This window comes from Lineus longissimus, chromosome 18 (genome assembly GCF_910592395.1).
Source record: "Lineus longissimus chromosome 18, tnLinLong1.2, whole genome shotgun sequence".
NCBI classification, from domain to species: domain Eukaryota; kingdom Metazoa; phylum Nemertea; class Pilidiophora; order Heteronemertea; family Lineidae; genus Lineus; species Lineus longissimus.
The window spans coordinates 12,674,812-12,691,007 of record NC_088325.1 but is presented as its reverse complement, the minus strand read 5'-3'; the positions used below and the strand labels follow the sequence as shown (position 1 = coordinate 12,691,007).

At 40.6% G+C, this 16,196-nt stretch overlaps 1 protein-coding gene across 18 annotated transcripts in view; it reads right to left on the bottom strand.

Moving 5' to 3' along the window:
- LOC135502270 (rho guanine nucleotide exchange factor 11-like) overlaps positions 1 to 16,196 on the bottom strand; it is a 113,932-nt gene that overhangs the window by 24,124 nt on the left and 73,612 nt on the right. For 15 of the 18 annotated variants that reach the window (XM_064794961.1, XM_064794960.1, XM_064794962.1 and 12 more), the window contains 14 exons: positions 14,204 to 14,318; positions 13,624 to 13,785; positions 12,976 to 12,999; positions 11,071 to 11,217; positions 10,774 to 10,952; positions 9,837 to 9,958; positions 9,508 to 9,680; positions 9,238 to 9,384; positions 9,029 to 9,111; positions 8,625 to 8,750; positions 8,030 to 8,150; positions 7,613 to 7,791; positions 7,222 to 7,468; positions 6,857 to 6,944 (listed from right to left, as the gene is read on the bottom strand). In XM_064794961.1, the coding sequence (XP_064651031.1) occupies positions 6,857 to 6,944; positions 7,222 to 7,468; positions 7,613 to 7,791; positions 8,030 to 8,150; positions 8,625 to 8,750; positions 9,029 to 9,111; positions 9,238 to 9,384; positions 9,508 to 9,680; positions 9,837 to 9,958; positions 10,774 to 10,952; positions 11,071 to 11,217; positions 12,976 to 12,999; positions 13,624 to 13,785; positions 14,204 to 14,318 (1,913 nt within the window). The remainder of the gene's footprint in view (positions 1 to 6,856; positions 6,945 to 7,221; positions 7,469 to 7,612; positions 7,792 to 8,029; positions 8,151 to 8,624; positions 8,751 to 9,028; positions 9,112 to 9,237; positions 9,385 to 9,507; positions 9,681 to 9,836; positions 9,959 to 10,773; positions 10,953 to 11,070; positions 11,218 to 12,975; positions 13,000 to 13,623; positions 13,786 to 14,203; positions 14,319 to 16,196) is intronic. The other 3 variants (XM_064794950.1, XM_064794952.1, XM_064794956.1) reach the window with 3 other exon arrangements.

The following is a 16,196-nucleotide window of genomic DNA, read 5'->3' as shown; positions in this document are numbered from 1 at the left end:
CCCACCCCCCCCCCCCCCCCCCCCCGGTGCAATAAATGTTGAAAAAAAATTTTCAGACAGTAATAAAAAGACAAACTAATCTTAGCCATAGCTTTACCAGCATGATAGCAGCATATGGATAGCAGATGTTATCAACTCAGGTGCAACCCTTATAATCTGACCAGTCGAGTGCCCTGACCCTAGTCTTCTATGGTTATACACAATGATGCAACATTAGGTAAAGACTGGCTATGAAAAACTATGAAAATTAACATTTTCTGTCCAAATGTGGTATTTTCGTAAAATACTTCATAAAAGTGGTCCTTTTTTAGAGTAAAACTGAATACTATTGATTCACACTTCCAAATGCCAGGAAAATGCCATTTCAGACCTTTTATTTTTAAATTTTTCTGGAGGGGGGGCCGCCAGACCCCCCCCCCCCCCGTTCGGATGCGCCTGTGGCGCATGCAGATCGCTATCGGTGATCTATCCCACTGCCCCCCCTGGACAAAAAAGTTAAATACGGCCCTGCCGATAAGACAGAAATTGCTGATGTATTTCATCTGGCTGTAGAGACACGGCATGACTTCCCTAAGAAGAATAGGGACATGATGAAGGAACTTAACTGATTCGTTTTCTAATCAGTTCCTGGTCACGAACATTGTCAGGAAAATGCTATACCTGGAAGACGACACAAGGTAGTAATGATCATGATCATACTCCGGGAACACAGTCCCACACGAGGAGTATTAAAATATCTGCCGAACTACTTGGGTACTAGTTGGGTCTTAGTTTTATAGTCCTATGGGTCTTAGTTTTATAGATGGATCTTAGTTTTCTAGCTGGTTCTTCGTTTTATAGTTGGGTCTTAGTTTTCCAGTCTAATGGGTCATAGTTTTCTAGTTGGGTCTTAGTTTTATAGAGTCTTAGGATTATAGACAGCCGAAGCATTCAGGGATAGACAGAGCAAAGGGAAATAATTGGAGGGCTGTGGTTGATAGCTATCAGCATCAGCCAGTATCAGCTTCATCAAATCATAGATTAGAACACACCTCACAGCTGCAAGTCTGATAGAGTTCACAGAGCAGGAAGTTCAGACTGCATCTGAGATTGTAGGATCACTGGAGATACATCAAGCTTTATGGACGAGATAGGCAGACTCATCATTACATCGCATGAGTCACTCATTCATTCATGAGGTAAAACTCGAGCCGTCTACGCTAGCCCCAGGCAATAAATATTTTTCAAACGTTGTAGAAGAAGTTCTTAGCACTTTTTGATGCTGTATCTTCCAATTGCCATCGGCCTGATACAGATCATAAAGATAGATGACCGAGACCTGATCTGAGTCCTTAATTGAAATTCTTGGACTGTTTTCTTGTCCAAGATATTTCACAAGGCAGCCAGCACCATCTCTAAATCTACGCCAACATTTTGATCAAAAGTCGATTTCAAAAGCTATCCGACAAGTCGATGGTGCATTAATTGTGTTAGTGTATGCATGAATACGATTATGTGCTAATTTGAAGCCATTATCCATAATTCAAATGCATAGCTTTCTAAAATTTTAATAGCGAATGCAACATCATGTCTGTCATGATACCAGATGAACCTGTAGGCGCCGATATACTAAATTTCATTTCATGAATGATGGCCTCCCCCACGAGTCAGTTACTCAACACTCGCTAAACAATTATGAGTGATTTTGAAGCGATACTTAAATCTTCAAACCTTAAATTTTCAAAGCAAATGCATCGGAGCTGAGATATTGTTTGGTTCATCCCATGAGTCAATTAATACCGAGTTTACGTTGAAGTCATCTGGCAAATGCCAGAGATGGGGGGGGGGGGGGGTAAGTGCTTCTACTCAGTAGCTACCATACACTTACAATATCAAACCTGGATGTGTCATGCAGAAGATTTCTAAATCTGTCACTTTGCGTAAGATGGAAAATCTGCCACCAACGTGGTCACACTGGGCATGTTATGACAACTCGTTCATGCTGCTTGCACATGAAACCTGCTGCTTTGGTGCGGTAAATTGATCGTGCACGCGGAGCAGGGTGGGATAACCTGCAATAAAATGCACTTCTCTAAAGTTTAGTGAAATCCATGGGGTGCCCTTATGACTCCCGGTGGATTTCACCAAAATTTATAAACTCAAATATGAAAAGTCGAGTTATGAATAGATCAAAGCATATCTGTGAATATTCAATGTAGCCTGCAAAAGTGCCCCCTAAGGCATAAAATACATCCGTTCTCAACAATATGATATATCAGACCTGAGATGACCCCTTTGATGAGGCCCCACGGATTCAACAAACATTTTCAAACTCAAATATGAAAACCTTATAAACATTCCTTTTTAGTTTACAACGTCCAGGCGCAAACTCTGAAAATTACTCTGACCTGAAAATTGACAAGTTTGAATGGAACTTGTTATCACTCATCACTTTGCTTCAATGCGATTAATGGAATAAGTGTATATAATGAATTTACTATTCAAGAGTGATAATTGGCCGTCAAGGAATGACCCAGGTTTGCGGAGGTATTTTTGCTGTTTATAAACAGTTTGGTTTTAGAGTATGATAGGCCTTGACTGTATTTACAGCCACTCGCCACAATGGTAGGTTATCAGGATAACATCGATGATACATTCAATTCTAAGGCCTTGACTTCATTTGCCAGAAGGCCTTGTTTTTGAATGCGACTAGAACCTAAGTTCCTTGGACCTGTACCTAAATGCCCACGCCAGGATGAGCAAAAGATTGGATGAACTCTTCTCTCTGATTGATGACAGACTCACTAAGCAGGGAAAACCCAACGCCCAAACAGACACCAGAGAGACTGCGAATATCGAGAGATTCACTTTCGAGTTTCTTAATTTATCGACTAAAAAAAGCCAAGGCTACAAAATGTCGGAAATGACCAAGTACCGAAAGTTTGACATTCAGACTTGCAAAAAGTTTTCCTCTGCAGAGCTATACAACAATTCAATTGCTCTTTACTTAGTTCTGGCACAGTACTTCGTGGCCTGATTTTCTCTTTTGGTAGCCCCCCCCCTCTCAATCTCCCACTGTGTCTGGGCAGCTTACTTCATTGCAGTTAATGAGACACTACTAGACAACAACAGGTCCTCAACCCAACTAACTTGACCCAGCATGGGTCCTCAAGTAAACATCACGAATCTGAGTCAAGGAACATCTACGAAAATGATACGGTCCAAGACACTTTCTGGAATCTTGAACGGGACAAAAACACATACTTAAAGACATTTTTATGATGAGTAGCACTTGGATTGGTGGCCAACACTACATATTCAATTACACTGGATAACATTTTTATCACTTCAGCAAACCACAAAAATCATTACTTCTATTGGTATGCAGATGGCTCCTATATTTACATTACATACAAAAGGATAAAATTATCATGCAAATTTATTTCAGAACACTGGCCTAGTTGCAAAACTGAATTTAGAATTTTTTTCTTACTGCATTTCAACAACAAGTTGTGACGCAATGCATGAGGTATTTTATACCAAAATTCAAATCCTCAAAGACTATCACAAGATAATCTATCCTTTACTGGATAATACTGCTTATGAATGAAACTCCACACACTGAATGGAACAAAGAATCAACTTCCTACAAAGAGCAGATGACAATGAGCAGACGACAATGAGCAGACGATAACATAACCCATCAAGTTACACAAATAGGCACTGTCATACACCATCACAATAAATGGAACACCCAGAATTGCTTCTTGGCTGCTGCAAAATTAAATAAATTATCCAATGTTTTTGACACCAACACGGTGATCAATCTAAATGATGAGCCAATGAAGGCTAACATCATTCAGTCGGCTGATCAGCCAATGCCAAGAACTCGAAGACGTTGGGAAACTTCGGTGGTCAAAAAGTTGGAACGAAACTCTCAACTCGATATCAGATTTAGACTTCTGTTTACTCCTTACAAAAGCCTGCAATGCAATAGTTCCCAGAGATCCAAAAACACTGCTACTACTTTTTTCCCCGTAAAAATCCGTCCTGAACAGGCAAATTTTATCCAGCAGGACAGTAGTGCCAACACTCAATAAATGCTCCAAACCCAAGGCCTTGCCACAAATCCTATTTTCCGCTTGCTAAATCCTGTGAAAAGGCCTCTGGAACACTTTGGAACTTGGTAAACAGATCGCCCCGACACATGCCACAATACCTCCTATCCGATTCCAAAACGTCCCAACACAGTGAGAGTGTCGGTACTTCATTGCACTTTGCAAAACATTTCGATAAGTGCCCTCTATCATGCAAATTGTGAACCGTGGTGACTCAAGGTCCTCAAGGTTCAAGAGTGGAGTTGCACTCCTAAACCTATCATTATTTATTGTTACTGACTATACATTAAGACCGAGAATAGACACGAGTTTGTGGCAAACTTACCACAAAAAAATTTAACACTGACAGTTAAAATGTCAGTGAAGATACAGCCCTAAATAAACCACAGACCACAAAGTATGAAATTTGGAAAACGTTTGATAAAATCACATTCCTACTGCTCCTAGTACTTTTTGAAATGATAATGAATGATATTTCGGTCTTACACTTCGAAGCTAAGTCAAGGCGTCACCCCAACTATACATTGAACTCTCAATCCCCATATTACAACAAGACACAAATCACATAGTACAGATTTGCAAAATGCCGGTAATATCTCACCAGAAGAATTAGGCCAATCTTAACCCGTAATTGACTCATGATATGTTTCTTGACTGAAGTTACCCAACTTTTATTCTTGTTGACATGTACGAAATCACACGAATCAGGAAAGCTGATAATATTCATGTGTAGGAAGGGAAAAGTTTTCAGTTCGAGTGCTGGGCAAGTATTTGACAATGTGCTTTCCAGGCAATCTGGTTCCTCTCACATTATATTTATTAATGACATGGTTTTGATATCAGACTGTCTGTTGCTTGAGAATTTTTTTTGTTGTTGACATTAGCCTACTTTGTAAATTCACAAATCAGCAAAGTTGATAAAGTTCATAGAGTGGGAAGAAAAAATTCATGAGGTGGACAAGTTCTTCAGTTAGAACAAGATTTTCAGTTAGATGAAGCGCAGTCATTTCTGGGAGAGTGCTGGGACAGTCGGTGTATCTGACTAGATGCTTCCTAGCAACTCTCTGGTGTCCTCCATAGTCCTAAGGCAAGTCATCCTCCCCCACCACCTGGTGGGAAGGCAGTTATCTCCACAGTCAATATGAAGTCACCCCACTAGGGCAGAACGCAGTTTGAATACTACAGAACTAGCTGACAGCACACCAACCAATCAGAACTATGTTCATGTACCTATAAGTCTCGAACCTTCAATCTCCCGAACACATGTCCACGCCATAACCATCACTAGGCAAACAAGACTGAAACTGACTCCTCAGTTGTCAAAAATCCTAAACCTTTCCTCGACAAAATGTGTTATGTTAAACCGCTGAACCCTGATTCAGACTGAGTTATCTAAATTACCCACGATCAAAATTTGCAGCCAGGACAGGAAAAATTTAATGGCCATCTGTTTTTTGTCTGGGACATAGTTCCCATATACATTATATAGTGTTACATACGGAACTGATTGGCTAAGGTGACATATCCAATAAAACTGCCTCTTGTCAAAATCAAAAAAACTTCAACGAAATTTATTTCATAAAACCTGATTAGTTAGTGAGAGGTCACCTACTTTCATTCACAGGGTATCAGAGTGAGCTCATAAACCATTAACATGATTAAGAAAAGATAACCCTCAGAAGATTTTTTTAGACAATCTGTAAAAACTTTATGTTCTTTTTTTATCTTACAAATCTTCTGGCTCTCCAGGTACTAATGGGGTGGTCTGACATCGGCAGGGTGTCAGACCCTCATTACCTTGAGCACTCACTTAACACATAAAAGGTCTTTAGAAAGCCAACATGATTGATAGGTGCATGGGAACCACATAAAGGTCAGAGCCCCTCTGTCAGTCCAGGCCAATTTTACTTCAACTGTCCAGTGATTTGAACGGTAAGATAGCTGCCATTAGCGCACGAAAAATAACAGTTTTGACAATAGCTGGCAATTTATGATTCAATGCAGAAATTTAATGTAAATTTGCTCAGTGCTCAGGTTTGTTCCTACGTGCTATCTTGCAGGTGAAAGACATAGAGAAGCGTAAAGATTTGGCCGAGCCTTGTCATGATCTGCGACAGGCGTCAAAAGTCAAGTGGACAATTGGTAGGTTATTTTTGGTGGAAAATGGTCAGGAAGACCAAATGAATGCGTGTTAGGTTACCGCAAGAATCATGAAGACTGGTGTCAGACCATCACTCGAGTTAGGTCGACTTGACCACAGCATGTTCCCATTCATCCCAATCTGCTAAGTGCCAAAGGAATTGGAGTAGGCATTAGGCCGAAGTTACATAGACCTCACTCGTTCATTTCCCAGGACTCATTTTCCCCTTTTGCTTTCGTTCCCCTGTAAAAGCACGGCCTTGTGGCGTGCATTCACCGACGAATGAAAGAAAAACCCGGAAAGTGACTCGTGGTAAATGAACGAATGAGGTCTATGTAACTTCGGCCTTAGAGGAGAGATGAGTGTCCCAGTACCTCCCAAGTAAAACATCTCTTTGTCTATGCCAAGTGAAAAATGAGCCGTTTTGCATAGTTCACTTATTTTTGAGGCATTTATTTAAATGACTCACAAAAAAATTAATATGTGAGGAACACGTTTGAAGTGTCCAACCATATTGTGTGGAAGTCAGGGCCCAAAATGTGCAACTATCAAATTTCAGAAATACATAATCTTTGCCAATCTGAAATTGTGATCAAGGTGGTAACAGACAAGAACTTACTTTTTTCTTTCGTCTTTTGTTGGTGCGACCAGTTCGTAAATTTGTGGACCAGCTTGTGAGGTACTGACCAGAAAGAATGCTCGTGGGTCTGTAAGTGAAGAACGTTGAAAATAAATGAGTATGATGTAGGTCTTGTAGAGCTTGTAGAGCTTCACTGTTGCACCACTATTTCCGAGAAAGGTTTATTGTCTTCAAAGAGAAAGAGGATCGCATTTTGAATTATTCGAAATACGGTTTACCTGTGATACACCATCAAGATCAATCACAACAGATCTCTCTATTACGGACAGCAGAGAATTGCTCACTCCAAAGGATGTCCTTAATAGAGAAGTTCTGCTGTGAAGAGGAGCCACAAGAACACTCACCCGTCGCGACATTTCTCGTCAGCAGATTGGTCAACCATATCACAGGACTATGCGTAAATTTCGTATCCTCCTTCCCCGCCACAACTGTGGTACTTTGGCACTTTAGCACAAGCTTCTCGTCCTGGCGTTGCAGTAGTACTAGAATATCCTCACATAACACAACGTGCAAGTCTATTTGTTTATTTTTGCCTATCTTCCACGTGAGGAAGCCGTCGTATATCATACTGTGCGTTCGTAGGTCAAGATTCTGAAAGAAGAAAGAAAGAATTGTCACAAAATGATGATTTATTCTGAGTTCTTTTTAAGATTTGCTGCCAATAGCCGGTAAATTTAGAAATTTTCATTCAAGTCTCTGAATACCGCCCCAGCTTTAAAATTGCAAACTACTTACTTTAATCTTCGCTACATTTGGATCACTACTGTTGTCAATAGGTCGCCGATCCATCCGCTTCTGTATCTCGATGACTTTGTGTTTATTTTCCGCGTCCATCACAGCTTTATTAACAGTGTTTAGAACATTCTTGCTACAATGGACAGCTTCTACGAGCTTGTTGTATTCCTCTGTATTCGCTGCAACAAAAACAGTATCGTCAATCGACAATATTCAACTTTTCAAGTTCCAGACGTTCACGCACATCTGAGCTATCCTCACACAGACTCGCATCTCAAAATGTTTTCCTCAAGAGGTTAAACTGCTGCGGAAAGTACTGAGTGGCACTAGCCTTGAACCTCGGCACGAGGCTCGAAATGTAGTAGTGGCCAACTCAATGCTCAGCTCAAGTCGAGATCTTTTTGTGCTGATACCTACCCTGAGTATATTTGAGTAAGTTCTCTAGGAGTAACTTATATTTTGTTAATCTCTGAAACTGTGCGGGTATGAGGTCCGCCAACTTTAACCGTCGACACAAATCTTTTCTTGATTCCGCTTCCTGCAAGGAGAGGATATTCAAAATCAACAAGAGCAACACGACACATGTTATAACGCCGGTAATGATCGAACGAAATAGCATTCCGCGAAGTTACTATTTATAGCTCACAAGGTCATTTGTATAAGATATTGATGACGTTTTAGTCACGTGACAGTCGGACATCGACACTTATTTCTACGCATTTGAGCTTATTTCAAAGTCAATTATCTTTGACCCTGCATGTTTTTAGCATGAATGATACCATAGAGTCAGAGAGAGAAATATTCAGAACAATTATGTAGTATTTCCAACACTCGGACATGTGCCAGATTGAATCTAACTGCCCTAGTTAGAAAGCCTGAATCCATTACGAAACCGCATGTTTGTCCGACATTGCCTGTAATTCGGCGATGGGGAAATAGAGGGCAGCAGCTGCAGTGACCTCATCTTCGCGGAATGCTATTGAATGAAATCACAAAAAAACTCTCGACTTACCCGCAAAAATTCAGCTAACTTTTGGTCCTTTAATCGTCTACTTTTTAACATTTCAAGACTGAAAGACTGGTTTTGGCAGAAGGTGGCACTGGCTCGACATAGCTTTTCTCCATTCGCTCCTTGCAACTGGAAAAGTAAAGAACACAATTTACCTGGTGAGCTCAGAACACATCGGCCCAAATTCATAAAGGGCGTTTAATGGTTAGACGTGTGTAACTTCTCCCTAATTAGTTTCAGGGCCTATTCATATTCTGTGAAGATTTACATGATGGACCTAAATCTGTCTATTCAGTAGTTAAACGCTGTTTTAAGCTAAATGCCCTTTATGAATTTGGCCCATCATCTCAAAAGGATTCACTTTTAACGACAGGCACTTTTGCAATTTCACCGGTGAACATGCTTACCCCATTGAGGAGAATATCACCAACATCTCCATAGGTGGCGCCAGGTCCCGGAGCATCTTTTTTCATGGAATCGTTCATACTTTCTGAAAGACAATTCAAACATCAAGTTATAATTCGGCATTTTTTACAAACGCACGTCATTGGGTCATGTGCATGAGGTGAAATACACATCATCTGTAGAGAAAGGTTTAAAGTGGATTTATACTTACTATGTAACTCTATTAATTCGTCTAGGTTTGGGAATAACAGTTTGACTAGATCACGTGGCAAGCTCGGCTCGTTGTGCCATGGGCGGAAGAATAATCGGTCGAGAACTTTTAAGTTCCGTACATGAGACCTTTCTGTGTAGAATAATTCTGAAATGGAAATGAAAAATATGTTAAAAATAGAGATCATTTTTGTGACTTTAATTCTGCGATTAAATCATATCATTCGTGAAATCTGTAAAAATTGGTCAGTTAGAATCAGTCACAACGTACCATTAATAACTTCCTGACGTTTCTTCTCCTTGGGCTTTAACTTCTTCAAGACGTGCGTGGACAGAATGGCATCGAGTTGAGGCAACTCGTCCTCCACTTCGAAGTCAGAGTCGTCCTCATGTGACACACTGAGAGGTGGGAGGACTTCACGAGAGTTGCTTGGACTTTCGCTTCTGAAATAGTTGAAAAAACGAATGAATACAGAGGTAGTGCACCATTACGACTCCCACTTCGCTCTGAGGCTGCACTTCATTCGTCTAGTGAAATCTTCAATTTGTTTGATCTGAGGAATGTTTTCAGATTGGTAAAGCCGCTGAAGAAAAACTTACTTTGCCGATAAACTTGAACTTGATGAGCTTGCCTCCGATTGGTTAAGAGCTTTCATAACCGAACTGTCATCCGATGCAACATCACTTTTCGATCGTCGCACTGACAACTGTTTTTCTTCCTTCTGAAAAACAAAAAATCCCGACATGAATTTTGCACAAATGAAGTAAAAATATCCAGTATTTGTTGGGCCTAATTTCCAAGACCGATGTTTTGAATCAACTACTTTTGGACAAAAAACCCAAATGCAAATGATACCATCAGATGCATAATCTCCCCCAATTAAAAACACAGCGATATGCACTGCAAGCTTTTACTTACACATCTACAAACATAACGTTGATCTGACATGAGAATATCTCCATAACTCCATCTACACGTCCATTTCATGGCTTCGCATTGCTTTTATGCATAAAAGGCATGTTATTGATCGAGTTTGGAGTCTAATATACACACTGTTCAAGTCTACGGAAAACAGATGCCTATCATTTGACAGATGAAAACAACCGTGTTGAAATTCAACGCAGCCAAGCTGTGCAGACTGTTCACTCAGGTTTTTAGGGTCGTTTACCATTGATCGGCACAACATGGAAAGTTATAACATTGCATTATAATATTCGCACTTTTCCATGTTTCCTGGTTCAAAGCACTTTTGGGATACCTTATTATCACCCAGGTCTCCACAGAAATCAATCGGAGGTTTCAAGGGGCAACCTATTTTTCAAAAGTAGTTTTCCCAATGCATTGGCCCTATGCATCAATGTACAGAGCAGCCAAAGGTGGCCATTTTCTCTCCCCAGGACAGAGCTCAAACACCGGGGCCACAGCAACGGGAAACTAACTTTTGGTTTCATCAGACTTTGTCACAAGTGAGTGTTTCATCATAATCATTTATTTTGAGAGGCAAAAACGCCTTATTCAGATCTGACTGGAACATACCCGTCCCTTCAAACTTTCTGACCGCCCGACTGACACACGATCTTTCTTCTCATCTTCCGAGTTTGGACTCTCACTCCTCGGTGACTTTGACCCAGCCTTCTCATCTCCACCGTGTCCCAACGTCTGATATCGCTCCACCAACTTGTTGACGCGTGTGGGACCCGAGGACTTTGCTTCACCTGAAAGAAAATCATTCAAACTGGTCATTGGACCATTTCTCACTTATCACTCTCAATTTACATGGTAAATGAGTTTTTTTGCAAAATTTCAAAAATTTTACAAAATTTTTTTTCTTACCTTCAACCTCATCGTCATCCTCCTGCACCGGCTGCACGTGGTGAAACATCCCAACTTGGGAAAGCGTCGTCGGGCTCATCATCCCGCCGTCCGAGTCACGACCCTCGTGGATCTTCAACGCGTCTTTTACTGTGTACGATGGAGGGACTGTTATAAACAACGTGCGGACGAACGAACGAACGATGTGGACAGGGAGAGAAGGCGAATGTGAAAAGGTTAGAAACACGCAACACTAAACATGCGAGGTGCAAAGAAACTAAACACCAAATGAACAACAAGCAAGAGAGAGGTTTAGAAACAATGGGTGACTTCAAAGTTGGTGTTAGTGTTAACTTTGGGAAAGTGCTATAGTTTTTCAGCAGCCCTGGATGCATCGTTTCCACAAACAAGGTTGTATACCCTTAGCTTTACACCTTAAGTTTGTGTTGATCGCAGCGTCATTCAGAAATATTGTCTTGTTGCTGCATAAAAGCCCTAACACTTTTACAAAATTAACACTAACACCAACTATGAAGTCACCCAGAATCCAAGTAAGTCCAGCAACCACCATTTTGCCTTTCAAACGAAGAAGGGTGTATCACACAATACATGTATGTGTTACCCATGCTGGGATATAAACTTTCAGGTTTTTCACTCTTCCACCTGGTTATCAAAGCTGGTGATCTCCTATTCGGATTTTAAGTAAGACTTTCAAGTCTGGAAGCTTCTAAACCTCTCTGATATAGAAATTACAAAGACTGTAGGAAGACAGGCTAACTAAGTTATTGAGGATTTTAACAATATGCCACATTGCGGTGGCCGGAGTTTTGCTGCTACCCTATGCTCAAGACAAAGAGTTTCATCAAGTTTGTAAAATGGAGCTCTTAGACACAAATTAAAACTAATCTGAGAATATTACAATAGACATTACCGGTACACAAATTTTGAGAAATATGCTTTAGAGCGATTTATCTAATTGCAGATGATTGACAACTTCTTGGTCATGATTATAAGGAGGTTAACTGGTTAGGACAATCATACTTTTGACTAGGAACACGATTAGGAATTGTCAGCAGAGCAGAAATCAAAGTAAGGTCCCTCCCAGCGGGCTGATCTCAGTGAGTGGCGGAGTGTTAATTAGGTGATGTCTACACAAACGAATGCACAATGGCTAAGCTTAAATGTTTTCTTAACAAATGTCATTCACTGTCCTGATGTTTGCTTGATAAGTTGACTTTACTGCAAGTATAGCTCACCAAGTCAGTAAATAACGTAAAGATGAAGAAATTGCGTCTGGTGGCAAAGCGCCAATGATAAGCATGCTAAGGTAAAGCCACATGTTTTCTTGTCTAAGGGCGTTAAACTTATCTGCCACTTCAAACATCCCTAGTTTGAGTCCCCCCACCCCCAACCCTCTCAACTCTCTCTCATTTTAGGGAAATAAACCAAGAATTTAAGAAGTTTGAAAACAAAGTTTTGTTATAAATCACAATTACAAACACAAATTCCAAAATAGAAGTCATCAGTATACCATATGTCATGCTTTCTTTTGCCCCAAATCTTAATGTAGGTTTACATAACACAGCCAAGAATTCAGGAAGTTTGAAAACAAAGTTTTGTTATAAATCACAATTACAAACACAATTCCAAAATAGAAGTCATCAGTTTACCATGTGTCATGCTTTCTTTTGCCTAAAAGCTTAATGTAGGTTTACATAACACAGCTATAAAGGTAACAATGAATTGGGAATTGCACTGTTTCTAGTTAGTGCAAAGGTATGGTCTGAAAATGCCTCCCTGCCTTACACCCAAACAATAAAGTTAAGCAACTCAGATTGCTTTACCCTGAGCTTTGAGCAGATAAGTTGAACAAACCCCCAGACAGACTAAGAAGTAAAATTCCAAGAAATAGCCAAATGATTTTACCATGTTGATGGATGGAATCGTTTCCTGAGGTGCATGCAAAATTAAACACCGTTAGTTTGAAGGGGCAAAGGGGTGCAATGAACAGAAACGAATGAACCCAAGGCCAAGCAGCCCTAACAGCCTTCCCAAGCATATTTATAATGTACAGAGAAATTTAGGAACTGGTTACAAAAACCCTCCTCCAACAAACAATGCTCAACAGAATCACAAAGCTTGCCAAGGCAGGCAAAGAGAAGTTATGACACAAAGTTATGTCGATGAGACAGATGAAATATGTGATGAATACAGATATTAATTGACAGAAAAAGTGCTATATTTCACACATATCTTGGAGCCCACTGTTCGAAAGCTTGGTTAAACTCATTTAACCTCATTTAACCTCAGGTACTCTCATTTTACCTCAAACACCCACATTTAACCTCAGCCACCCTCATTTAATACCCTGAATACACGGTTATGGCCACAACAGGCTCAGTGAAATCTTTTGAAATTGACAGGCAAGTGAAATGAGACTTTCAACCCTCTGAACACACATTGGAAACATAGATGAATACACTGTGGCCAGTACTCTGTATAATCAACCTGATGTGCAGCTACATGTACAACATCGATTAGAATTTCAAAATAAAAGATTTCTCGACCACTTACTTGCAGCAGGGTTGTTGGCACTAGGTTTCCGCGGTATAATCCGATCTAACATCGACTGGCGTTGTTTCTTGTCCTTCTTCTTCACACCAGCACCAGAGCATAGTTCATCTGGTTGTTGTTGGAGCTTCTCAACGCACAATTTGTGGTAGTTCTGATCACAGTCTGGAATTGAGGACGAGGGTGGGTTACCACTATTGAAAATGTGGGACAATATACTAGAACCTTGAAACGCATATCCTTTGAGGGGCCTCATAGCCTAGTGGTTAACGCTGATGGCTATCACACAATAGGGCCAGGGTTCGTTCCTGGGGAGAACCCCGGATCGTATTTCTGGATGGACTAGCGTGGCTTTCAAGGAACTAAAATTCCTCGCTCTTCACAATAGGTGCATGTACACAGTCTAAAATATTTTCCCGAGTCTGTCGAATGAGACTTAAAGCCGTGGTCCCTTGCACCTGAGTGTCTGTGCCAGGGCAAATAAAAGATCCCACTTAAGTGGACAGTAGCCTATAGTGGACTCCATACCTCTGCAAAAATCCAATAGGCTTACGACGTCGGTAATGATATGATATATACTTACTACCACATTGGTAACCTTGGTTTCCCACGCCCCATAAGACACCTGAACAGTAATTACAATACGTCGTGATATGGTAATGCTGGGCCTGTAGACTGTGGCCTTTTATATAGTGAATCTGAAAAGGCAAACAAGACAGCCATTTAATACAACTAGAAAATGTCACATGGAAAATTATGAGACGTCCTTGTCTTTTGGTGCTTGATACAACAGTCTGATATATACAAAGTCAATGATATGATGGAAGAATAGATGTCAAAGTCCCAACCACTGAAGCCAGCAGATACCATCAACCACCAAATTATTCCACCTCTTCAGTGTCAGCTTTTGGTTATTTCTAAGGTTCATCCCCATTTCGCCTACATCCATTTCGCCGCCTATTCACCATTTCGCCTACAAATGTGCCCATTTCGCCTACAAATGTGCCCATTTCGCCTAATCACCATTTCGCCTACACCCATTTCGCCTATTACCCATTTCGCCTACACCCATTTTCGCCTATTCACCATTTCGCCTACAATCAAGATTTCTTGGTGCTTTACTCAAATTTTGTCATTTTTGCAACGAGGTCATTCATACCTCATTTGTAGGTAAAATTGTGAATAGGCGAGATGGGTGTAGGCGAAAAGGTGAATAGGCGAAATGGGTGTAGGCGAAATGGGGGTACACCATTTCTAACATCCTGTCTAAACATGGTAAATGTGACCCGTCACAGCTAACCTGACGTATTTCGCACAGCAGATGAGCCTTAATGACACCAGAAGAAAACAGGAAATTGATGTACTCAGATTTTGCAAAAGTTGGCCTCAACCTGCCAAGTTCAAAGCGACATTCGCCTGGTTTTGCTGTGTTGGGTCACAAATGATCTGCATCCTCTAGATGACATTCTCCAGCAGAAGGCCTTTGCATCATTTCGAAAATACACTAATTCAGAAATGAGCCAAAGGATGGTTGGTGACAAAACTAAGTCGAAAAGGTACAGACGCCATCGTCTAATGTGAGAGACAGCGGAAAAAAACGTCACTCGAGATTTCCAACTATGAAAAGTAAACAGCGCAAAACACATGTGACACAAGGAAGTCTGTTAGCGTTAAAGGTCCTATCTATCTGTAGGATTGGTTCAGATTGGCCCCAGCACATTGTCAATCAAAATGCCCTTTGCGAAATGATGGATATTACTGGTTTCCTCACCCGTCCGACTCCCAATCTGACTCAATCTTTGAGGTTGAATGACAGTATCTCGTGACATATTTGATTCAATCTAATTGACCATCATTTTCATTTTGATATTCAACTCCGGATGTAACAAAGTCATCGACCATCACCACGACTTGGAATATGACTTCATTATTTCCGCCTTATGCACAAGTTTGATCCAGAATCAAAAATATCATTGTGCAGGCACCAGTAGTTTAACAATGTGAAAATGTTCATCAGATCAGTTTATTTCAAAGATGTCATAGAAGACTGTAACTCACTCTCAAAGTCCAAGTCAGAGTCGGAGTCGTAAACGACGTGCAAACTCTGTATTCGAGGGATACGAACATGCCGGGCGCAGATATGTTAGATCTAACATGTCTAAATGAAATCTAGGTTGTTATAAGGCCATGTCTTTTTCTTGTGTGGTATTGTTAGATCTGGAGACTCTGTTCAATGCTTGGTCAGGGATCCATCATACACACAGCAAAAGGTAGTGTAGTCGGGGAATTTTGATGAAAGCTAGATTACAGTTGCCACTTTAATAGACAATAGCCAGCAAGCTCTTTACAACCAATGCAGTATGCAGCATGTGACAAGTGCTGAGAGCAAAAAATCGAAACACTTCTTCGTGTGAAAATTGCCCTAACTTGCAAAATATGCCTCTAAAATGGTTACTTTTGGTCTGATTTCGAAAATTCAAATCTGCATGGAGAGCTGAGACAGAACTTCTTATTTCTGCTATCGAATAAAACACATTTTAGGGAGGGAAAAGGGGATATTCTCCAAGTATCGACAC